This window comes from Giraffa tippelskirchi, chromosome 9, assembly GCF_054371585.1.
Source record: "Giraffa tippelskirchi isolate mGirTip1 chromosome 9, T2T-mGirTip1v1.2.pri, whole genome shotgun sequence".
Classification (NCBI taxonomy): domain Eukaryota; kingdom Metazoa; phylum Chordata; class Mammalia; order Artiodactyla; family Giraffidae; genus Giraffa; species Giraffa tippelskirchi.
Window position 1 is genome coordinate 825,794 of NC_137283.1, and position 26,382 is coordinate 852,175.

General features: G+C 40.4%; 1 protein-coding gene across 4 annotated transcripts in view; it reads left to right on the plus strand.

Moving 5' to 3' along the window:
- Positions 1-26,382, plus strand: part of LANCL2 (LanC like glutathione S-transferase 2) — a 48,457-nt gene that overhangs the window by 15,501 nt on the left and 6,574 nt on the right. For all 4 annotated transcript variants that reach the window (XM_081529436.1, XM_081529437.1, XM_081529438.1 and 1 more), the window contains 4 exons: positions 8,576-8,783; positions 9,641-9,788; positions 11,118-11,264; positions 14,355-14,537. In XM_081529436.1, the coding sequence (XP_081385562.1) occupies positions 8,576-8,783; positions 9,641-9,788; positions 11,118-11,264; positions 14,355-14,537 (686 nt within the window). The remainder of the gene's footprint in view (positions 1-8,575; positions 8,784-9,640; positions 9,789-11,117; positions 11,265-14,354; positions 14,538-26,382) is intronic.

Below are 26,382 nucleotides of genomic sequence, written 5' to 3' on the forward strand. Positions count from 1 at the left end.
GAATGGTTGAATGGATTAAGAAAAAAACAATATGCTATAAAGTAGTTATCCTCCAATTAAATAATTTAAAAAAAATTCAAAAGTCTAAATTCTCACAGACTTTTTATTTGTATTATTTTTACTATTATAAAGTTAAACTTGAAAAGTCTCAGATATTTGGAAGTTAACACAGTTCCCAATAATGCAAAAGGAAAAATCAAAGCTCAAAATTATTTTTAACTGACTGATAATAAAATACAGTATTTGAAGTTCATGGGCTATTGCTGAGGTTAAGGTAGAACATTACACTGGATAATATTTAATCATCCTTGAATGCTTAGAACAAAGCTGCTTGGTCAGGATGTGTTATTCTTCTAAAATAGATCACTAGATTTCACTTAGGATTTTTGAGTTTAAGCTCGCAAGTCTGGTCTCCTGTTTTCATTGTTTGTACTCTTTTTGTCTGATTTTGAAATTAAAGGTTACACTGTCACTTAAAGAACTGTTTGGAAGATTAAAAAAAAAAACAATATGCTGCTTACGAGAGACTCATGTCAGTTTTATGGACATAGGCTGAAAGTGGAGAGATGCAAAATTATGTTCCATGCAACTAGAAACCAAAATAGAGCCAGTGTAAGTATACTTATCTCAGAACGAATAGACTTGAACTGCAAAAACTTTAACAAGAAACGAAGAAGATCACTATATAATGATAAAGGAGTCAGTTCATCAAGAGAATATAACAGTTGTAAATATGTATTGTGCAGGCAACATGAGAGCACCTAAAAATGTGAGTACTAACAATTCTGAAGTGGAAAATATACAGCAGTGAAGCAATAATAGGGGACTTCAAGATCCCTTCTTCCAACATTGGGCAGATGATCCAGATTATCAATGGGAAACGTTAGAACTGAGCCACACTTCAGACCAAATGGATCTAACAGACGTATACGCTGCGTTCATTAGCAGCAGAACACATTCTTCTCAAATGCACAGAGAACCTTCCTCAGGACGAGCGCGTGTTACACTCAAAGCAAGTCTCAAGAAATTTAAGAAGATAGAAATTACATCAAGTATCTTGTCCAGCCACAGTGGTACGAAAGGAGAAATCAGGAATAGTGGGAAAACTGGAAAATTCATGACTATCTGGGTGTTACACAGAAAGCTCCTGAACAACCATTGGATCAAAGAATAATCATGGGGAAGCAACAGATATCTTGAAACAAATGGAAATGGGGGCACAGCATGTAGAAACGTAACAGGCCGCGTCCAACAGCAGCAGGTCTAGGAGCTTGCGCTAAACAGCTACGTTACGAGAAAAGAAAGGTCCGAAATAAAAAACACAACTTTATACCTCAAGGACCTAGAAGAACAAGGAAAAACTAAACCCGAACATAGAAGAAAAGATATAGGAAAGATCAGAGCAGAAATAAATGAAATAGAAACCAGAAAGCAATAGAAAAGGTCAGTGCAACTAAAAGTTGATTTTTTGAGTAGGTAAACAAAATAGGCAGTTTACCAAGCCTAGCTAAGAAAACAAGAGAGAAGATCCATATAAAATCTGAAATAAAAGAAAAGACCTGATACCAACAGAAATGCAGAGGATCATAAAACATTACTATGAACAATTATAAGCCAACAAATTGGATAACCCAGAAGAAATGAATCAGTTCCTAGAAGCTTACAACCTACCAAGGCTGGATTATGAAGAAATAGAAATTCTAAACAGACCAATAATGAGTAAAGAAATGGAATCTGTAGTCAAAAACCTCCCAACAAAAGCCTAGGACCTGATGACTTCAATGATGAATTCTGTCAGACATTTAAAGAATTAATGCCAGGCCCTCTCAAACTGTTCCAAAAAAAACTGATGTAAAGAAGAAAGCTAAAGGTCAATATCTCTGATAAACATAGGTACAAAAATATTCAACAAAATGCTAGAAAACGCAACTTAAAAGCACATTGAAAGAGTATGCATTGTCAATGAGATTTATCCCAGGGATGCTGGAACGTTTCAACACACACACAAGACAATAAATATGATACACAACATTGAAAGAATGAAGGATAAAAATTATGATCATCTCAATAGATGCAGAAAAAAGCATTTGCTCACGTTCAGTGTACTTTCATCAGAAAAATTCAACAAATTTGGTAAAGAATGTACCTCAACATATTTAATAATGAAAGTAATACATCATAAGTCCACAGCTCTGATCATATTGAATGATACTTATACTCAGCTAACAATACTCAGCATTTTCTCCAAGATCAAGAACAAGACAGGGATGCTCAACCTTGTCAATTCTGTTTAACCTAGTACTGAAAATTCAAGCGGGAGCACTTAGGCCCACCCAAAAGTAAATAAACAAAAGGCATCCAAATCAGAAGTGAACTTGCTTCTGCTCACAGATGACATGATCTTATATGTAAAAACCCCTGAAGATCCATCAAAAAATTGTTAGAACCGATTAGTTAAATCAGTAAAGTTGCAGGATGCAAAATCAATATACAAAAGTCAGTTGTTTCTATATACTAAGAAAACTATTGGAGAAAGAAGTTAAGAAAACAATTCTATTTACAGTAACACTGAAGAAAAATCCTTAGGAATTTAACTAAAGAGGTAAAAAACCTTGTACACTGAAAATTACAAGACATTGATGAAAAAAATAAATGCAAAAATATTCTCTGTTCATGGATTGGAAGCATTAATATTGTTAAGATACCCATACTACCCAAAGTGATCTATAGATTTAAAACAGTCTTTATCAAAACTCTAATGGCATTTTTCAGAGAAATTGAAAATCAATTCTAAAATTTGTATGAAACAACAAAAGACCCAGAATAGCCAAAGCAATCTTGAGAAGGAAGAACCAAGCTGGTGGCATCATACTTTCTGATTTTAAAATATATTGCAGTGGTATGGTAATGAAAACAGTATGTTACTGACATATAAACAGGCATAGAGACCAGTGGAATAGAATACAGAGCCCAGGAATAAACACATGCATAAAAGGGCCAAGAACACACAGTGGGGAAAATACTTTAATAAATGGTGAAAATTGCAAAAGAGTCAAACTGGATCCCTGTCTTACACTGCTCTCAAAAATTAACTCAAAATGGATTACAGATGTAAATATGTAAGGCCTGAAACCGTCAAACTCCTAGCAGAAAACAAAGGAAAAGCTTCTTGACATGCGTTTTAGCAATGATATTTTTGGATATGACACCAACAGCATGGGAAGCAAGAGCAAAAAAATTGCATGCTAAGTCGCTTCAGCTGTGTCTGACTCGTTGCGCCCCTATGGACTATCCCATGGACTGTAGCCCACCAGGCTCCTCTGTCCATGGGATTCTCCAGGCAAGAATACTGGAGTGGATTGCCGTGCCCTTCTCCAGGGGATCATCCTGGACCAGGGATCGAACCTTTGTCTCTTAGGTCTCCTGCAGTGGCAGGTGGGTTCTTTACCACTAGAGTCACCTGGGGAGCCCCTGCACAGGGGAACAACATGAAAAGGCAACTTTATAGAAAGGAAAAAACATTTGGAAACCACATATCTGCTAAGAGGTTAGTATCCAAAGTATATCGGGAATTTTTATATAACTCAATAGCAAGAAGTAAATAGTCAGTTAAAACATGGGCAAAGGACCTGAGTGGACATTTATTTTCCAGAGAAGACATATATATGGCTGGCACATATTTGAAAAAGTGTTCAGCATCAGTAATTTTCAGGGAAGTGAAAATCAAAACCACAGATACCACCTTACACCTGTTAGGAAGGCTTTTATCAAAAAGACTAGGGAGAGTGTTGGTGAGGATTTGTGGAAAAGGAGGCCATAGTACATGTTGGGAATGTAACTTCTCACAGCCACTATAGAAAACAGTATGGGGGTGCCTCAAAAGTAAAAATAGAACCATATGATTCAGCAGTCTCACTTCTGGGGAAGTCTGTATCTTGAAGAGATATCTGCACCTCCATGTTCATAGCAGCATTATTAACAATAGCCAAGATATCAGAACAACCTTAATATCCTTCCATCCTTGAATGGATAAAGAAGTTGTGATCTATCTATCTGTATACCTGTCTATCTGACTATATCTAACGGACTGTTACAGTGTATATGAATGCAGCGTTCAGCCATGAGAAAAAATGAAATCCTGTCATTTGTGACAATATGGATGGTCGTGGCGGACATTACACTAAGTGAAAAGCCTGACAGAGAAGGACACAAACTATATGATCTCTCATATATATATTAATTCTAAAACAAACAGATGTCAAACTCATGGAAATAGAAGAGAAAGATGTATTACTAGTGGCTGTGTGGTAGGGGAAACGAGGAAATGGTGGTCAAAGGGTGCAAGCCTTCAGTCATTAGATAAACCAGCTCTAGGGATCTAATGTACGGCATGGACTACAGTTCATACACTGTTCTGTATACTTATGAATTTCCAAGAGAGTAGATTTTAAGCATTCTCATGCACACACGTACATGCACCCACATGATAACTGTGTGGGGTGATGGATGAGTTAACCTGATTGTGGTAATATTTCCAAAGTGTATGTCAGATCATTGTTTTGTACACTTAAATGTAGGCAGTTTTATGTATACAGATTTATTTATCAGTTTATTTCAGGTTAGTCGCTCAGTCGTATCCATCTCTTTGCGACACCGTGAACCGCAGCACGCCAGGCCTCCCTGTCCAACTCCCAGAGTTCACCCAAACCCATGTCCTTTGAGTCGGTGATGCCATCCAACCATCTCATCCTCTGTCGTCCCCTTCTCCTCCTGCCCTCAATCTTTCCCAGCATCAGGGTCTTTTCAAATGAGTCACCTCTTCCCATCAGGTGGCCAAAGTATTGGAGTTTCAGCTTCAACATCAGTCCTTCCAATGAATATTCAGGACTAATCTCCTTTAGGATGGACTGGTTAGATCTCCTTGCAGTCCAAGGGACTCTCAAGAGTCTTCTCCAACACCACAGTTCAAAAGCATCAATTCTTCTGTGCTCAGCTTTCTTTATAGTCCAACTCTCACATCCATACATGACTACTGGAAAAACCATAGCCTTGACTAGACGGACCTTTGTTGACAAAGTAATGTCTCAGCTTTTTAATATGCTGTCTAGGTTGGTCATCACTTTCCTTCCAAGGAGTAAGTGTCTTAATTTCATGGCTGCAGTCACCATCTGCAGTGATTCTGGAGCCTAGAAAAATACAGTCTGACACTGTTTCCACTGCTTCCCCATCTATTTCCCATGAAGTGATGGGACCGGATGCCATGATCTTAGTTTTCTGAATGTTGAGCTTTAAGCCAACTTTTTCACTCTCCTCTTTACCTTTCATCCAGAGGCTCTTCAGTTCTTCTTCACTTTCTGCCATAAGGGTGGTGTCATCTGCATATCTGAGATTATTGATATTACTCCCGGGAATCTTGATTCCAGCTTGTGCTTCATCCAGCCCAGCGTTTCTCATGGTGTACTCTGCATATAAGTTAAATAAGCAGGGTGACAATATACAGCCTTGACGTACTCCTTTTCCTATTTGGAACCAGTCTGTTGTTCCATGTCCAGTTCTAACTGTTGCTTCCTGACCATTATACAGGTTTCTCAAGAGGCAGGTCAGGTGGTCTGGTATTCCCATCCTTTTCAGAATTTTCTACAGTTTATTGTGATCCACACAGTCAAAGGCTTTGGCATAGTCAAGCAGAAATAGATGTTTTTCTGGAACTCTCTTGCTTTTTCGATGATCCATCAGATGTTGGCAATTTGATCTCTGGTTCCTCTGCCTTTTCTAAAACCAGCTTGAACATCTGGAAGTTCACAGCTCATGTATTGCTGAAGCCTGGCTTGGAGAATTTTGCGCATTACTTTACTAGCGTGTGAGATGAGTGCAATTGTGTGGTAGTTAGAGCATTCTTTGGCATTGCCTTTCTTTGGGATTGGAATGAAAACTGACCTTTTCCAGTCCTGTGGCCACTGCTGAGTTTTCCAAGTTTCCTGGCATATTGAGTGCAGCACTTTCACAGCGTCATCTTTTAGGATTTGAAATAGCTCACCTGGAATTCCATCACCTCCACTAGCTTTGTTTGTAGTGATGCTTCCTACGGCCCACTTGACTTCACATTCCAGGATGTCTGGCTCTAGGTGAGTGATCACACTAACGTGATTATCTGGGTCGTGAAGATCTCTTTTGCACAGTTCTTCTGTGTATTCTTACCACTTCTTCTTAATATCTTCTGCTTCTGTTAGGTCCATACCATTTCTGTCCTTTATCGAGCCCATCTTTGCATGAAATGTTCCCTTGGTATAATTTTCTTGAAGAGATCTCTTATTCTTTCCCATTCTGTTGTTTTCCTCTATTTGTTTGCACTGATCACTGAGGAAAGCTTTCTTATCTCTCCTTGCTATTCTTTGGAACTCTGCATTCAAATGGGTATATCTTTCCTTTTCTCCTTTGCTTTTTGCTTCTTTTCTTTTCTCAGCTATTTGCAAGGCCTCCTCAGACAGCCGTTTTGCTCTTTTGCATTTCTTTTCCATGAGGATGGTCTTGATCCCTGTCTCCTGTACAATGTCACGAACCTCCGTCCATAGTTCATCAGGCACTCTGTCTACCAGATCTGGTCCCATAAATCTATTTCTCACTTCCACTGTATAGTCATAAGGGATTTGATATAGGTCATACCTGAATGGTCTAGTGGTTTTCCCTACTTTCTTCAATTTAAGTCTGAATTTGGCAATAAGGAGTTCATGATCTGAGCCACAGTCTGCTCCCGGTCTTGTTTTTGCTGACTGTATAGAGCTTCTCCATCTTTGGCTGTAAAGAATATGATCAGTCTGATTTCGGTGTTGACCATCTGGTGATGTCCACGTGTAGAGTCTTTTCTTGTGTTGTTGGTAGAGGGTGTTTGCTATGACCAGTGCGTTCTCTTGGCAGAACTCTATTCGCCTTTGCCCTGCTTCATTCTGTACTCCAAGGCCAAATTTGCCTGTTACGCCAGTGCTACTCTTACACTGTTTCAGAGAACGGGAAAATGAGGAATACCTCTTATTGTTTTATGAAGCAAGGTTAATACTGGTGCCAAAACTGATATAAAGATTTACTAAAAAGAAAAAAAAACACAGCTCAGTCTTACTAATTATTAGTTTTGATGGTTACAGTGTTAATTTGGCTTCTAAGAAAAGGTTTGTATATTTTAGATTTTCATACTGAAGTATTCAGGGGCAGAATGTCATGATGACTTTTTTTTTTATACTTTGCCTGTCATCATTTACTTTAGAATTCTTAAGCTTCGAATATATATAACCATAGATTTTTAGGTTCATAGGTTGGCCAGATCATTATCCTATTTTTAGGGGTTTCTGAGTCAGTAAGGAAGTACTGGCGAACCTTTTATAGTGATTATTATATTTGAAATTTGTTGGTATTGAACTTGTTTTCTGTACATTTATAATTTCAGTTTTTGAATACAGAAAACACTCGAGATCATAAGCGAATCATATGGAAGGATCTTTTTTAGGGCTTATAAATGTGCTCTTTTTGTATCTGTTTGAGACAGTGACTTGTAAAAACAATGGATAATGACAAAAGGACTTCTCAAAAAATATATGTGGGTGTTAAGAATTAATCTGAAAGGGAAGTAGGAGACGTTGAATAGCAAAATTAAAGAAGAAAGAGGCTACCTATTTTGAAAAATTTAAAAAGCAAAATGAAAAATAAAAAGTGAAAGTAGGATATCAGATAAAGAACAGAATATTAGTGAACGTCAATTCAAACATTAATAGATTTTTTGGGGGCCTTTTGACCAGCATATCATTTTTTAAAAATACTTTTTCCTGAGTATATTTTATTAGGTATATATTTATGTAGATTGATTTATTATTTAGCTGTCACATTGACCTCCTGAGCCCAGGAATAATAGCATTCTTCCTGAGAAGCCATATAGTTCATCCTCCTTAGATTTTCAGAAAAAGACACCTCTCTGGTTCCCTTGAGTAACCAGATCTGTTCTGTAACCTAACATAGGAAAGTTGGATAGGTGATAAGCTATGTCTTGTGAATTCACTGCCTTAAACTGCATCATGTGACTCTTCCATAAATGATGAGCTGGGTAACTGGTTGGTTGGTCACTAAAGAAAATTGAAAAATTGTGAGAAATAGGTATTGGAAAGAAGAGGGTATAAAATTCAGAAAAGCAATCATGTAATTCGGCATAAGTTAGGAGGAGGACATTATTATACGAGAAGTAAGAAGAAAAGGACCCAAGTTAGCAAAGGAAAATAAGCAGAACCTTGAGACAAACGAAAATGGAAGGGGAATGGGTGGGAAGTCTTACATTTCCCTTATCTAGGAGTTTCTGAACCATTGTGTCAGAGCAACTGGCAGCATTTAAACTTGTCTAAATTTTTTTCTACCCTGGATTTTTTTTCCCTTCATTGTTAAGAAGCATAGCCTATGCAATTTTTTTGATGTTACCCCTTCAGAAGTGTAGACTTTGTGTAAGAGTTTCATGTAACTGTGAATTATTGTCCTGATGATAAAAAGGAAAGGCTCTAATGCTTGTCTTTTTTTTGTGGGGGTGGGGGGATTATTCCAGGCATAGCCCTTTTGTACCTGCAGTTGTACCGGGTCACATGTGACCAGTCCTATTTGCTCCGATCCCTGGATTACGTAAAGAGAACACTTCGGAATCTGAATGGCCGAAGGGTCACTTTCCTCTGTGGAGATGCTGGGCCCCTGGCCGTTGGAGCTGTTGTATATCATAAACTCAAAAGTGATTGTGAGTCCCAGGAATGCATCACAAAGTGAGTTTTTACTACTGGAAGTGTTTTTTTCCAAATTCTCAGTATTGATGTAGAAAGAAACTCAAAAAATGAAAACCAATTTCTCTTTTAATTCACCTGCTCTTGCAAATAGTTCTCTCCAAGTAGAAAAAAGTTTGAATGTTCATCTTGAGCCTGATTGGGCTCAATATTGGCATTGTTCGCTCCTTTTCTATCCAAGCATGTGTTTGTCTTAATTTGAGGGAAGAGAGTAAATGTGTTTTTTCCTAAGTAATTTTTGGTTGCCTTTAGTGCATGAAAATTAGCTTAGATTCACTATAATAACTGAGTTATTCTTAGATTCAGTTGTTACGAAACATAGAGAATGTAAGCTTTTATTGCATAGCTTTTATTGCATATATTGGTTTATATTCTTTGTTGAATCAGAGCTCACTGCCATGTTCTAGTGAAGTGTCTGGCATGTGCTGGTCAGTTAATGTTTGTTAAAGATGGGGTGACTCAAGCTGATTCTCAAGCTTTGGCTACATTTTAGTAAGATTTTTATTAAAATTTGTAATCACTTTCTTGTAATTCTGGGTTTCAAAACTGAGTATATTCTCTTATATGTATATATTCCTATAAAGTTTAGCTATATTAGTAAATGTAGAACTTTTGAACAGCAAGATGTGTTATTATTAATTTTGATATCTGAGAGAGAAGTTTTTGTTTGGTTTTGTAGTGGAAGTTTTTGTTGTTTTCCCTCTTTTTTGATATTTTTAAAAATCACTTTTACATGAAAAATAATAACAGACAATTCCTAAAGTGATAGGGTTATTTGCAGTTTCGGAAGACATATTTTAGACATTCTCTGGGAAAACAGAATTTTTCTTGTTGGGTAGACTTTTGCAACTCCAGAGAACCATCGTCTGTCGAGATTCAGACCTTCCTGATGAGCTGCTTTATGGACGGGCAGGTTATCTGTACGCCTTACTCTACGTGAACACGGAGATAGGTCCAGGCGCTGTGTGTGAGTCAGCCATCAAAGAGGTACTGTGGGGCCGTGGGCTGGGGAGTCCTCTCCTGTCCATCAGGCAGCCTGTCTGCTGGCACAGAGGTGCAGTGCCAGCTGGACTCTGCCTCTAGGTAGGAGTAATTTCCTAAGGCCTCATGAAAGTAATAAATAGCTCCTTTATTTTTTCTTCTGAGGATTTTTTTCTTTTTTAATTTAAGTTTGTGTTAATTCAGCTGTTTTTACTAGAACCAAACAGTAGCTTAAAGAAGAGAGAATGTTTACTTCTCTTTCCTGAGGTATCTGAACTGATAGGCAATCAAGGTGAATATCGCTGGGGACCAGCTTCTCTCCTGTTCTACCTTATCCTTGGGCCGTGCCCTTATCTGCCTGACACTGAGGAGCCCCAGCCCAGGGGGAGGTGAGGACGTGGAGGAACTAGAGGTTGCCCACCTCACTTGTGCTCACATCCTACCTCTAGAGCTCCGTCAGATGACTGTGTCCAGCCGTCTGTATCTCTGAGGCAGTACGGCTCAGTAAACTCGGAGCCCTGTTACCAAAAGGATGAGGGGAGAGAGGATAGGAGGAAACAGTTAATTACTGCTTGGCCACACAGTCATTCTAAAATCCTGCAGCAAACCTCATTACTGTAGTCCTTCATAAATAAAGCCAGTTCCTCCAGCCTTGGTGGATGTACAGTTATCCCTTAGTACTTGCTGGGGTTTGAGTCCAGGACCCCCTCTGGATACCAAAATGCCAGGATGCTGAAGCCTCTTAATAAAGTGATGCAGTATTTCCATGTAAGCCATGCATATCCTCCTGTGTACTTTAAATCATCTCTAGATGACTTTTCATACCTAACACCGTGTATATGCTGTGTAAACAGTTGCCCCCACGCAACCAATTCAAGTTTTGCTTCTTGGGACTTTCTGGAATATATTTTCCCCAATATTTTTTTCAGAGGTTGGTTGAATCCATGGGTGTGAAACCCACAGCAGTTATGGAGGGCCAACTGTACTTGCCTTTTGGGGGAAGATATTGAGTCTTAAGTAGTCCAGGATGGTTTTTATAGGAAGTTTTTCTAGGTTCTAGTAAACTGTCCATACAAAGACCTTTTGATCTCTTGGTTCTACTTCTTAATATCTTTTTCTACTCTGAGATTGTCTTCTGATTTCTCCCTGACTGTATTTATTGATTAATAAAATAAAGATAAGGGTGCTTATCTTGTCAGATTAAGCAATCTGTGTATTAAAGAGTAAAGATTTTCAGGTTAAGTAATCTGTGTATGTAAAGACATATTGTTAATTAGACTGAGACAGATTACATGACCCGTTTGCTCGGCTCCCGCTGTCTTGTCGCCTGTGTAGGTAGTCAGCGCTCTCGTTGACTCCGGCAGAGCTTTGTCCAGGGAAGAGAAGAAGGCGGAGCGCTGTCCCCTGTTGTATCAGTGGCACAGGAAGCAGTATGTTGGAGCTGCCCATGGCATGGCCGGCATCTACTACATGTTAATGCAGGTGAGTGACGGTCTGCAGTACCGGCGCAGTAACCACATTGTAAAATACTAGATTGCATCGAGAATGGGAACTGAAATGTTACTACAAACCCAGCAGGCTGAAATGAAAGACGAATCATGGATCCTCAAGCAGGGACCTCTGGAGAGAGAGTACATTGTGTGCAGTTTTGTGCTGGTTAAGGTGTCTGTGGCCCACACTTTATTTCTGTCCTTTTTTCCCTGCTCTTTTAATTGGGGGAAACCTTCAGGAAGCAGAAAAGGCTTCTAGAATGCAGACGAGGGCAGAGACTTTTTCATATTCAAATAACCCCAACTTGCTATCAGTTGTGTTGAAAATTTTTAACTAGTTTATTATTGTGGTTATGAGCTTGTCTCTGAATCACCCCTGATGTCTGCTGAATCACGTGCTGACCCTTCCGTCAGATAGTCAAAGACCACACACCACACTGCTTCAGCCTGCTGCCAGCCTTACAGCCTGTGAGTCCCTCCTCTGTGGGCAGACCTCCGCGACATTGCATGTTCGGTTCTACACTGCTGCGGTAAAGAAATGTCGCAGTGAAGGAAGTTATACATTGTTTGGCTTTCCAGTGCATGTAAAAGCTACATTTACATTATGCTAAGTCACCTCAGTCGTGTCCGACTCTGTGCGACCCCATACACGGCAGCCCACCAGGCTCCCCCGTCCCTGGGATTCTCCAGGCAAGAACACTGGAGTGGGTTGCCATTTCCTTCTCCAATGCATGAAAGTGAAAAGGATAGTGTAGTCTATTTAAAGCATGCAGTACTATTATGTCCTTAAAAAACATGTACATACCTGAATTTTAAAATACTTTATTACTAAAAAATGCTAAACTATCATCTGAGCCTTCCGTGAGTGGTAATCTTTTTGCAGTAGTTACATCACAGGTCACTGATCGTATATCACTATATCAAATATAATAACAATGAAAAAGTTTGAAATATTGTGAGAATTACCAAAATGTTTCACAGAGAAACAAAATGAGCAAATCCTGTTGGAAAAAGTGGTGCCAGTAGGCTTGCTTGATTCCGACTTGCCACAAACCTTCAGTTTTTCAAGAACACAAGTGCAGCACAATAAAACAAACAACAATAAAACAAGGTCTTGCTGCACTTTTTTTTCCAGTTAAGCCTTTTTTTCTTCTAGCGCAGCCGTAGCAGAGCACTTAGAAACTTATTCAACATGACAAAGTATGTCAAGGAACATGGATCAGAATTTAGATCTTTTTAAATTAAAAGCCAGTATATTCCTTTTTAAAATTTTAACTTAAAAATTCCTTTTTTATTTTTAGCTTTTGCATCATGCTGGTACTTACTAAAGGAAAATAGGAAATTCCTATCTGCCCAGGACTAGAACTCCTTTCTCTGGTGATTAAGTATATTTGGTTATCATTGTGGAAAGTAAAACACCTGTGTATTCCAATTTGTGAATTTTGTCTTTAGTTCAGACATGTTTCCAAGCAGCCAGAATTCCATGTCTCATTTTAAAATGGCAGTGTTGTTCTAGACAGTTGGTAGATTGTCTGTTTTTCTCTATTTTCTCAGAAAAACGTTTATAACAGTGGCCTTTGGACCTTTTTTAAAAGTGGTAAAATCTTTAGGGGGAGCATAATCATAAGAAAATCACCAATAATTTAGTTTTAAGTGTTCAGTTTAGTTTTGCTAGATGTTAGGGGGTTCCTTGAGAGAATCACAAATCATACAATTTTCAGCTCACCTACTTTTGCAGTGACGAACATAGAGACACTATTTTGTAAAGGATCCTATTTAGGAATTGATGTCAGCGCTCTCCTCCTGACCGCTACGCAGTGATGTGCCAGAGCTGGCCTCGTGAGGCTGGCCGCACACACCTCTCCCCGGGGCGCCAGCCTCAGCCCGCGGGGGCTCCCGTGTGGGTTCACTTGAACAGCTAAGAGAACAGCATACACAAAAGCTTTCCAAATATCACTTGAACAGACCTGCACTTTTACAATGAAGAATAGAGAACAGTTCTCCTTAAATCATCTCAGAACATCACGGAAAACAGAAAACTGGCCCCCAGCTTCTCTGATGAGACTTGGAGGCTTCTGTAGCCCCACTAGACAAGTCTGTAGGCTGAGAACAGAGGAAGGCAGCAGGGAACAGCAGGCGGCCTGAGGGGACACGATGGTTGCACGAGCTGCCTGAGGAGGAGGATGCCAGCAAGCAGCACGCCGGGTGGTCCCACAGAGCCCTGCGCTCAGGAGTGTAAGGTGCCCTCAGAGGCAGTGCCAGACATGCGTGCAGGTGGGGAGGGAGCTGGGCCACAGGAGGGCATCTTTGAAACTCTCTGTGGAGCCCACCTGGGCCTCTGCCGGCATCACCGGCAGCGAGGTGACTAGAGATAACAGGAGGTAGAGTGAGAGAATAAAACCAGTTCTTTTAACTCCAGAAAGCCAGCTGTAGGTGAGACTTGAAGTGAAGGCCAGAACTGAAGGCGGGGCTTTGTGACTGTCCCCACGGTCCGCGAGGAGACCTCGCTGTGGCCACCGCCGGCCTCTCCCCAGCAGCTTCCCCCAGCCCGGCTGTCAGTGCCTCACTGCCTCATGCAGGGAATTGAAGTCTCTCTTGCAGAAACAGCTCAGATAAAAGATCTGTAGATACAGGTATATGAAAGTCCCCAGCTGTCTATGATGGTTAATTTTATGTGTTGACTTGACCGGGCTGTGGTGCCCAGACATTTAGTCAGACATTATTCTGGGTATTTCCGTGAGGGTGTATAGGTGATGTTTACATTGAAACAGGCTGACTTCTGGTAAAGAAGTCTATTCTCGGCACTGTGGGTGGGCTTCATCCAGTCAGTTGAAGGCCCCCCCACCCCGAACAAGAGGGAATCCGCAGCGGACAGCCTTCAGCTTCATCTGCAGCCTCAGCAAGTACTGATGCAAAAGGTCTGCCCAGGCCTTAACTAACCAGAGAGGTAAAGTAATTCTAAGTTTATATGTTCCTCAGTATTCTAGGTAATTGATGCTTAACTATATTAGCTGCAATATAAGTTAAAAAAAAAAAAAAAAACTTATGGAAAAATTAATTAAATGTTTTATTTGTTTAAAAGCCAGCGGCAAAAGTGGACCAAGAAACCTTGACAGAAATGGTGAAACCTAGTATTGACTATGTGCGCCACAAAAGATTCCGATCTGGGAATTATCCGTCATCACTGAGCAATGAGACAGACCGGCTGGTGCACTGGTGCCACGGGGCCCCCGGAGTCACCCACATGCTCATGCAGGCGTACAAGGTCAGTGCTGCGGCCGCGCCCTTGGCAGCCGACGTGCGCAGACAGCGTGCTCACCACCCAGCTTTCAGTTTGGTCCTGATAATCACGTTTGCTTGCAAACTAAAAACCTTTTAGGGCTAATATTTTTACTAGTAAACAGAAAATCTTATTTCACTGTTCATCACCACTATAGTTAGAGCTGTAAATGTGTATGTGTGTCTTAACAGGGATTATATTTATGTGTAAAAGAAACCTAGATGACATAAGTATGAAAAACCAGTAAGGTAGGAGGCAGCATTATAGCCACAATGCTTTTTGTTTGACTTCACGTCATTTCATTTTTCCTCCTTGAATAAACCTTTGTTGCAGGATGATGATGATGATTTGGGAACTTTTAAATCTTAATTTAAAATTATTATAAAATTATTTATGAAAGATGGACATGGCGTTCAAATTTTCACATATACAGGGTATTACTGGAAATTAGGCAATGCCTTTACTTTACTGATGAACTGTAGTAGACTCTCGATCTGTCTGCACACGTGTTAAGAATACTGTTATTTCTCTCCTGGACTTAGAATTACCATGTAAACTGAAATTATCATATAAAATTGCTTTTGCAATTTTATTTTTCTTTTAATGCATCTTTGTAATAGTTGATGTTTGATTTCCCCTCGTATAGATGCTACACATTTCACACAGGGTATACTCTTCTTGGTATGAACATGTATTATTTGAAATTATGTAGTATTTCAGATGGTATTGGATAAAATGTCAAGATTTTTAATACTATTTCTGTGATGTATTAGGAATTTTGTTAATTGAAAGTGATTTCCTAACAGTTACGTTTGCGTTTGTGGACATTTGTGGACCTCATGGATGGAAGCTGTTTTGATGAATAGTTACAGTCAGTGAGTTTCCATGGTAGCTTGGATGGTGCGGGAGACCGGGTTTTGATCACTGAGTTGAGAAGATCCTCTGGAGAAAGGAGTGTCTGCCGACTCCAGTATTCTTGCCTAGAGAATCTCATGGACAGAGGAGCCTAGTGGACTGCAAGTCCATGGGGTTGCAAAGAGTCGATCATGACTGAGCAACTAACACTTTTACTTTTCTATAATCAGTTCTTTATGGTAAATTAGAGGTTATAGTAACAAAATCTTCCACCTTCTAACCACACATTTAGGCCTTAGGGCATTAGCAGTTTGTGTGGACTCAGCCACTAATAAACAAATACTAACATTGGTCAAATAAAGTTATGTTTGAAAAAGTAAATATGTTGCCCAAGAAAACCATGCAAGTCATAGCAAAGTGATATCAAAGTTTTCCTTTGATTCTGGGCTAAATACGTGAGAAAACCATACCCTGCCTTCCTGTTCCCACAAGCCTGTAATTTCCACAGTAGAACTGTTAGAAATGCATCTTGATGGTCAACTCTTGACCTTAACTTTTCATCAGAAAATGTTTTCATATAAATTATTCTCTAAAAACTCATTTGTTAGTTGATTATTTCTAACGTGGAATATCTTTCTTCTAGGCGGTATTTGTCGGAATCACCTGGAGAGATTATTTTCAAACTGTACTTTCTTTCCCTTCTCAAGATTCTGGTACCTTCCTGATATGAAGCATTGTTATAAATATATTAGTTTATCCCTTTGTTTTTCAGTTGTTTCTGGTTTTTTTACTATTATGAATAAGCTATAGTGAACATTCTTGTACAGGTCTTTTTGTAGACATATGTTTGCGTTTCTTTGGGGGCTGATAACTAGGAGTGGAATTGCTGGATCAGAAGGTGACTTGTTTAGTTTCATAAGACACTGCTAGACCTGTTCTTAAGGGCTGTACCATTTTTACATTCTGCCAGCAGTGTAAGAGAATTCCAGTTGCTGCACATCTCTGCCAACTCTTGGTGTTGAAAGTTGTCTTAATTTTATTCTGGTGGGTATTTCATTCTGGTTTTGATTTATGTTTTCCTGATGATTAATAATATCGAGCAATTTTGCTTGTGCTCATGGGTTGTTTGTACAGTTGAACCTTTAGCGACACAGGTTTGAGCTTGGTGGGGCCACTTATATTTGGATTTTTTTCAATAGATACAGCACTCTGGTACAGCACAGTCCACGACGGGTTGAGTGAGGATATAGCGTGGCGTTGTAGACAGGCCGCTGCAGAGTCACACAAGGGTTTTCAACGAGGCGGGGGCTGGTACCGCAGCCCCCTGTTGTTCAAGGGTTAACTGTATATTTTTGTTAAGTGTCTGTTCATATCTTTTTCCCATGTTGTTTTATTTTTTTTTCTCTTTTTTTTTAAATTTATTATTGAGTTATAAAAATGCTTCCTATGTTCTGGTTGTAAGCCCTTTTGCAGATATGTTTTGGAAATAATTTCTCTCAGTCTGTAGTCAGCCTAACTGAGTATTCTCTGTGGTATCTCTTAATGAGTCAAGTTTTAAATTCTGGTGAAATCTACCTTATCAGTGTTTTGTTTTCTTTTTTTAATGGCAACTACTTTCTGAATCTTGTCTAAGAAATGTTGCTCACTCCCAGGTTATACACACAGTATTCTCCTACGTGCTTCATGGATTTAGATTTTATATTTAGAATTGTCTCAAATTAAGTTTTATATACTATGTGAAGGACTGAGGCTCTTTTTCTCGCTGTAGGAGTGTTTGATTGTTCCCACATTGTTTGTTGCAGACTTATTGCCCCAACTGATTGATTTGGTACCTATAGAGGCACTAGTTCAAAGATGAAATTACCCAGTAAGCATAGGTTTATATCTGGGCTCTCTATTCTGTTATTTTGGCTTCTTTATCTGTCACCGTGATACCATATTGTTTGGATTACTCTAGCTTTAAGCTTTGTAATCAGATAATTTAAGACTTCAGCTTTGTTTTTCTTTTTCAAAATTGTTTTAAATATCCTAGATCCTTTGCATTCCAATATAAAATTTAGAAATCAGTTTGTCAACCCCTGAAAAAGAGGCCTATTGGGATTATGACTGAGATGGCAGTCAATTTATAGATCAGTTTTGGTAGATTTGATATCAATATTGAGTGTTCCTATCCAGAAATATGGTTTCCACTGTTTATATTTTCTTTTATTTATGTCAGCAATGTTTTATACTTTTTGATGTCTTTATATTTAAAGTGTGTCTCTTCATAGTTGGCGGAGAAGGCAATGGCAACCCACTCCAGTACTCTTGCCTGGAAAAATCCCATGGACGGAGGAGCCTGGTGGGCTGCAGTCCATGGGGTCACGAGTCGGACACAACTAAGCAACTTCACTTCCTCTTTTCACTTTCATGCGTTGGAGAAGGAAATGGCAACCCACTCCAGTGTTCTTGCCTGGAGAATCCCAGGGACGGGGGAGCCTGGTGGGCTGCCATCTATGGGGTCGCACAGAGTCGAACACGACTGAAGCAACTTAGCAGCAGCAGCACCAGCTTCATAGTTGGGCCTTGTCTAGCAATGCAGTTTTAACAATCTCAGCCTTTAATTTGGAAGTTTAGTTTAATAATATTTACATGGTTGGATTTACCTCTGCCATTTTTCCATATGGTTTCTATTGGCTACATCTTGGGACTTTTTTTTTCCTCCTTTGTTTTTTCCTTCTTCCCTTTTAGGGAGGTAGGAGAGATTAATTGGCTTTTTTCTGGAATTCCATTTTAATTTCTCTTTTGACTCTTTAGTTCTATCTATTTGCACATCTTTTTCAGTTCAGTTCAGTTGCTCAGTCATGTTGGACTCTTTGCGACTCCATGGACCACAGCACACAAGGCCTCCCTGTCCATTGCCAACCCCCCGAGTTTACTCAAACTCATGTCCATTGAGTTGGTGATGCCATCCAACCATCTCATCCTCTGTTGTCCCCTTCTCCCGCCTTAAATCTTTCCCAGCATCAGGGTCGTTTGTAATGAGTCAGTTCTTCGCATCAGGTGGCCAAAGTAGTGGAGTTTCAGCTTCAGCATCAGTCCTTCCAATGAACACCCAGGACTCATCTCCTTTAGGATGGATGGGTAGGCTCTCCTTGCAGTCCAAGGGACTCTCAAGAGTCTTCTCCAACACCACAGTTCAAAAGCATCAATTCTTCAGCACTCAGCTTTCTTTTTAGTCCAAATCTCACATCCATACCTGACTACTGGAAAAACCATAGCCTTGACTAGATGGACCTTTGTTGGCAAAGTGATGTCTCTAGTTTTTAATATGCTGTCCAGGTTGGTCATAACTTTTCTCCCAAGGAGTAAACGTCTTTTAATTTCATGGCTACAGTCACCATCTGCAGTGATTTTGGAGCCCCAAAAAATAAAGTCTGCCAATGTTTCTCCATCTGTTTGCCATGAAGTGGTGGGGCTGGATGCCATGATCTTAGTTTTCTGAATGTTGAGCTTTAAGCCAACTTTTTCACTCTCCGCTTTCACTTTCATCAAGAGGCTCTTTAGTTCTTCACTTTCTGCCATAAGGGTGGTGTCATCTGCGTATCTGAGGTTATTGATATTTTTCCTGGCAATCTTGATTTCAGCTTGTGCTTCATCCAGCTCAGCGTTTCTCATGATGTACTCTGCATATAAGTTAAATAAGCAGGGTGACAACATACAGCCTTGACGTACTTCTTTTCCTATTTGGAACCAGTCTGTTGTTCCATATCCAGTTCTAACTGTTGCTTCCTGACCTGCATGCAGATTTCTCAAGAGGCAGGTCAGGTGGTCTGGTATTCTCATCTCTTTCAGAATTTTCCACAGCTTGTAGTGATCCACACAGTCGAAGGCTTTGTCATAGTCAATAAAGCAGAAATAGATGTTTTGCTGAAACTCTCTTGCTTTTTTGATGATCCAGTGGATGTTGGTAATTTGATCTCTGGTTCCTCTGCCTTCTCTAGAAGCAGTGAATATCTGGAAGAGGTGAGCCAAAGTGGAAATGACACCTGGCTGTGGATGTGTCTGGTGGTGAAAGTAAAGTAAGATGTGTAAGGAACAATATTGCATAGGAACCTGGAATGTTAGGTCCATGAATCAAGATAAATTGGATGTGGTCAAACCAGAGATGGCATGAGTAAACATTGACATTTTAGGAATCAGTGAACTAAAATGGATGGGAATGGCCAAATTTAATTCAGATGACCATTGTATATACTACTGTGGGCAAGAATCTCTTAGAAGAGATGGAGTAGCCCTCATATTCAACAGAGGAGTCTGAAATGCAGTCCTTGGGTGTAATCTCAAAAACAACAGAATGAATTCGGTTCATTTCCAAGGCAAACCATTCAACATCACAGTAATCCAAGTTTATGCCCCAACCACTAATGCTAAAGAAGCTGAACTTGGAATGATTCTCCAAAGACCTACAAGGCCTTCTAGAACTAACACCTAAAAAAAGATGTCCTTTTCGTCATAGGGGACTGGAATGCAAAAGTTGAAAGTCAAGAGATAGCCTGGAGAACAGGCAAGTGTTGGCCTTGGAGTACAAAATGAAGCAGGGCAAAGGCTCACAGTTTTGCCAAGAGAACACACTGATCATAGCAAACACCCTCTTCCAACAATAAAAGAGACGACTCTACATGTGGACATCGTCAGTACCAAAATCAGATTGATTATATTCTTTGCAGCCAAAGATGGAGAAGCTCCACACATCTGCAAAAACAAGACCTGGAGCTAACTGTGCATCAGACCATCAGCTCCTTATTGCAAAATACAAGAAAGTAGGAACAACCATGAGGCCATTCACGTCTGACCTAAATCAAATCCCTTATGATTACACGGTGTAGGTGATGAATAGATTCAAAGAATTAGATCTGGTAGACAGAATGCCTGAACAACTATGGATGGAGGTTCATAGCATTGTACAGGAGGTAGTGACCAAAACCACCCCCAAGGAAAGGAAAGCATCACTATGAACAAAGCTAGTGGAGGTGATGGAATTCCAGCTGAGCTACTTCAGATCCTAAAAGATGATGCTGTGAAAGTACTGCACTCAATATGCCAGCAAATTTGGAAAACTCAGCAGTCGCCACAGGACTAGAAAAGGTCAGTTTTCATTCCAATCCCAGTGAATGGCAAGGCCAAAGAATATTAAAATTACTGTACAATTGTGCTCATTTCACATGCTATAAGGTAATCCTCAAAATCTTCCAAGCTAGGCTTTAGGAGTACATGAATTGAAAACTTTCAGATGTACAAGCTGAATTTAGAAAAGACAGAGGAACCAGAACTAATTGCTAACATCTGCTAGATCATAGAAAAAGGAAGCATCTTCCAAAAAAATTTGCTATGTTGACTGTGCTAAAACCTTTGACTGTGTGAATCACAACAAACTGTGGAAAATTCTTAAAGAGATGGGAATACCAGACTACCTTACCTGCCTCCTGAGAAACCTGTATGCAGGTCAGGAAGCAACAGTTAGAACTAAACCTGGAACAACAGACTGGTTCCAAATTGGGAAAGGAGTACATCAGGGCTCCTTTGTCACCCTGCTTATGTAATTTATATGCAGAGTACCTCATGTGAAATACCGTGCTGGATGAAGCTCAAGCTGGAATCAAGATTGCCAGGAGAAATATCAATAAACTCAGATATGCAGATGGTACCACTCTAATGTCAGAAAGCGAAGAGGAACTAAAGAGTCTTGATGAAAGTGAAAGAGGAGAGTGAAAAAGCTGGCTTAAAACTCAGCATTCAAAAAAAAAAAACCAAGATCATGGCATCTGGTCCGGATGTTTCATTGCAAATAAATGGGAAACAGTGGAAACAGTGACAGACTTTATTTTCTTCGGCTCCAAAATCACTGCAGATGGTGACTACAGCCATGAAAGACGCTTGATCCATGGAAGAAAAGCTATGACAAACCTACACAACATATTAAAAAGCAGAGACACCACCTTACTGACAAAGGTATGTGTAGTCACAAGCTATGGTTTTTCCAGTAGTCATGTGTGGATATGAGAGTTGGACCGTAAAGAAGGCTGAGTGCTGAAGAATTGACGATTTCGAACTGTGGTGTTGGAGAAGACTCTTGAGAGAGTCCCTTGGACTTCAAAGAGATCAAACCAGTCAATCCTAAAGGAAATCAACTCAGAATATTCATTGGAAGGACTGATGCTGAAGCTGCAACTCCAGTACTTTGGCCACCTGATGCGAAGAGACAATTCGCTGGAAGAGTCCCTGATGCTGGGAAAGAGTGAGGGCGAACAGAGAAGGGGCAACAGAGTATAAGATGGTTGGATGGCATCACTGACTTAATGGACGTGAGTTTGCGCAAACTCTGGGAGATGGCAAAGGACAGGGAAGCCTGGCGTGCTGCAGTTCATGGGGGTTGCAGAGAGTCAGACCTGATGTGGCTGCTGAGCATCAACACAGTCGATTCACAGTGCCATCGTTAGTTGACGTGTATCGCAAAGCAATTCAGACTTTATCACACACACACATATATGTGTAATTTTTCTAGATTCCACATATAAGTGATATCATATGTTATTTGGCTTACTTCACTAGTGTGTTAATCCTAGGTCCATCCACATTGCTGCAAATGGCATTATTTCAGCCTTGTACTATTTCAGAGCAATATTGCACTGTGTATATGTACCACATCTTTATCTATTCATCTGTCAATGGATATTTAGGTTGCTTCCAGGCTCTTGTAAATTTCACCTTCATTCTTTGAAGATATTTTTGCTGAATATCTATGCTGACAGTTCTTTTTTCCCTTTCAGTTCTTTAAAGATACTGCTCCACAGTCTTCTGGCCTAAACTGTTTCTAAGATATTAGTCATTCTTTTTTTTTTTTTTTTTAATACTATATATTTCTTAACAAGTTTGTGTTTTCTCTGGAAGCTCTTGACATTTCCTCTTACTTTTTGGTTTTCAGTATTTTATCAGGTACCTGTGTATATCTGTATTTATCCTGCTTGAGAGCCTTTGAGTTTTTAACTTGTAATTGTGTGTCTTTCACTACGTTTGGTAAATGTTAGGCCTTTAATTTCCAACAGGTCCCTAAGGCTTTTGTTTTTAATTTTTTCCTGTAATTCAGATTGTATAATTTCTATTTATTTAAGCTTCCTATTCACTAATGATTTCTTCTGTATTAGGTCTTACCAGTAAGTTTTTAATTTCACCTATTGATATTTTATCAGTTTCTGAATATCTTTCTTTTTTCCTATCGTAACAACTTTAATTGACATTTTGACTCATAAAACAGAAAAGTGATCAGATGGAAAGAGCTAGCAAATAAATATTTTTGTATAACTGTTTTCCTAAATTACAAGAAGCACATTCTGAACAAAACAATAATTATTTTACTAATGTGATCAAAGCTGTTCTTTTATCTGCCTCTTTCTGATTTTTTTCTATTCTTCTTTTAAATGCATTTATTTTTAATTGCAGGATAATTCCTTTACAATATTGTGCTGGTGTCTGCCATACATCAGCATCAGTCAGCCATGGTATACACACGTCCCCTCCTTCCCACCTCCCACCCCGTCCCACCCCTCTAGGTTGTCACAGAGCCTGGGTCTGAGTTCCCTGCGTCACACAGCAGATTTCCATTGGTTATCTATTTTACACATGTTAGTATATATGCTTCCAAGCTATTCTCTTCATTCATCTCACCCTTTCCTTCCACCTCACTGCCTGTGTCCATAAGTCTGTTCTCTATGTCCATGTCACCATTGCTGCCCAGCAAATAGGTTCATCACTACCATCTTTCTAGATTCCATATGTATGCATTAATATACGATACTTATTTTTCTCTTTTCTGACTCACTTCGCTCTGTATAACAGGCTCTAGGTTCATCCACCCCATTAGAACTGACTCAGATGCATTCCTTTTATGGCTGAGGAGTATTCCAGTCCATACGTACCTCAGCTTCTTTATCCATTCGTCTGTCGATGGATATCTAGGTTGCTTCCATGTCTTAGCTATTGTAAATTGTGCTGCAGTGAACATTTGGTTACATGTGTCTTTCAATTTTTGTTTCATTAGGGTATATGCCTAGAAGTGGTCTTGCTGGGTAGTTGGTAGTTTTATTCCTAATTTTTTAAGGAATCTCCATACTGTCTTTCATAGTGGCTGTATCCATTTACATTCCCACTAGCCATGCAAGAGGGTTGCCTGTTCTCCACATCCTCTCCAGCACTTGTTTGTGTGGATTTTTTTATCAAGGCCATTCTGACTGGTGTGAGGTGATACCTGTTTCTTTCTATAGTGATGTTTCTCTGAGATTTCCAAAGCATTCTCTGATGTTGAGTATAGTTTCTTTTTTATCCTTAGAGATTTTTAATAACTGCCCCAAATCCTTGCCTTTATTTTCAACATTTGGTCATCTCAGCATTAATCCATTTTGTTACATAAGCAAACAGGCTCAGAGAAGGTACAATGACTTACCCAAAGTTATACAGTTAGTAGCTGAGAGAGAGGGGATCTAAGCAGTGTCTTCTGACTCCAGATCCCTATGTGGCCCTCTGCATGGCACGTCTCTTCAGACTTTCTGTCATGACATTTCCCAGGGAAATTTAGCATTTGAGAGAGGTAATGTCGATCAGTAAAGAGATTTTTCTGTAGTTACAATGGCTACAATGTAGAAAAGATAAAATCTGTGATTAAATCTGGGAGCTTTTGTCCGTGTTCATTAAATTTCCAAATGCCCCACTATTAGCAGAAGCTCCCCTCTTGGCGCATGAGTGTGTGGTGGTGGTGGGTGCGGTGGCCGTGCGCCTGTGCAGGGGAAGGAAGGGAAAGCTCAGTGTGTACAGCGCACCCCCAGCAGCTTCAGCCTAAGCCGGGGAGCGGGGGCTCTGCCTGGCGTCACGTACTCCTGCAGAGGCTAAAGGGGCCACAGGTTTCTGAGGAGTGGGCTTACTCTCTGTGATTTCATGACACAGACTCTCAAACAGTCCCCTTTTGAAACAGAGCAGGACCCTGCGGTCTGCTCCCCAGCCCGGTCACGTCCTCTGCCTGCCTTTTGCCTGTGGAAAGCTTTAGTCAAAGAATAAGTTTAACCGGAGAAGTGAGAAATGCGGAAACAAAGGAAAGCAGTGTGAGGAGACTAAATAGTAATAGCGAAGTCATTAACCATAGTCAAGGCCCTTGACTTCTTCCTCATGGGCTGTAGATACTGTTCTGAGCCGTATCCTGTGAGCCGTCTTACAGACACTCAAACACCGCGTGGGGAAGTGAGAGACTCAATTCCTGGGCGGGTTGTAAGAAGTCTGGGGGTCCCCAAGGAGAGAGGGGTCTGGGGTTCTCGAGGAGGAGATAGGGGTCTGGAATTCTCAAGGAGGAGGAAAGGACAAACTTTTTCTTTTTCCCTCTACATTCCTTAGTCTTAGTCACATAAAACGTTTTTATCTTTAAGCTTCAAACTGATGATTACACAACAAGCAACTCAGTTTAAACTCTGTACTCTGTACTAACAACAGTGTGTCCTGCTTGAGGAGCGTTTCTCCTTCCTGAAAACCTTCTGGCTAATCCTGTTATCTTAAAATGTAAATTATGGGAGTGGGTCTAGTAAGATCTTTACAACCTCCAGGCATTCTTTTGATTCTTTGTGATAACTAAATAAGAAGTATATAACTCCCTTGCTAACACTAGCCAGGGGGCACTCTTTCTGCCCCCTTCTGATGTCTGTCAGAAGCTTTCTCTACCTCTTTTATACTTTAATAAAACGTTATTACACAAAACCTCTGAGCAATCAGGCCTCGTCTCTGGCCCCGGATCAAATTCTCCTCTGGAGGCCAAGAATCCCTGGGTCTTTCTTTCTTGGTTTAGCAACCTTTCAGAACTTAACTCTGTGATGGCCAGACTGTATGTATCCAGGACTTGAGCGGCCACAATTCTAAGAATTGACTTCAAAGAAATGGGAACAGGTGCACCCCAGAACTGAAGATGAACTACCTATAGCAACCGAGATGATGCCGTCAGACCGCTGATGACCAGTTGCAGATGCCTGTTGGAGATGCCTGTGCTGTATCTGCGTGTGACCTCCCCCACCCCACTCTGTCTGTGAAAGCTCTCACCTCCTGCTTGTCGGGGGTGTGAGGAGGAGTCGGCCTTTGGACAAACGTCCGCCACCCTCCCCCCACCCCAGTTGCCAGCATCTGAAGTAAAGCAAATTTTCTTTCCACAACCTGGCCTGCTTATTGGCTTTTGAATGGCGAGCAGCCAGACCCCCGGATGCTGATCGCCTTTCAGGTGCTGTTTCTCCTTTCAGTAACACTTTCAGCTATCCGCTCTGATCTGATATTTTTTAGGATGGGAAAATGTCTTCGTTTTGTAATTCAGATTAAGAGGCTTAAGATGAAAATGAGAGGATGAAGTATTTGCGCTGGCGTGATGACACAGAAAAAAGCAGTATTAATGACAGCTCAGAAGGAGCCCTGACCATGTGCCAGGCAGTGTTCTAAGAGCTTCTGGTGCGTTATTCCATTTGAATACAGCAGCCGAGATGAAGAAATAGTATCTTTTTATAGTAAATAAAACTTAAAGACATCAGAGGTGACTCGTCCACAGTTGAAAGGCGACACAGCTGAGATCCAGACTCGGCAGCCCCCGAGTCCGTGTCTCGACTGCTTTTGGGACTGAGACCACCCTGGCGAGGTTCCGCACCAGAAGCAGCGACTGGGCTGCAGATACGCCTCTTCCCTTTGCCGCCTGCGGCTGCTGGTCACCCTTCAGGTGCTGTTTCTCCTGCTCCTCGGAGCCTCCCCAGGGGGATGCCCAACAGGTCGCAGGGAGGATCCTGTCGGCCACCCAAGGGAACTCTTGTCCAGTGACCTTTTGCCTCTAATCCACGGTCTAAAACTTGTTTGCACTAGACTAGAATGAGCTCGGCAGCAGAGACTGCTGTTAGTAAAAGAACAGATTCTGAGGAGAGGACTGGGA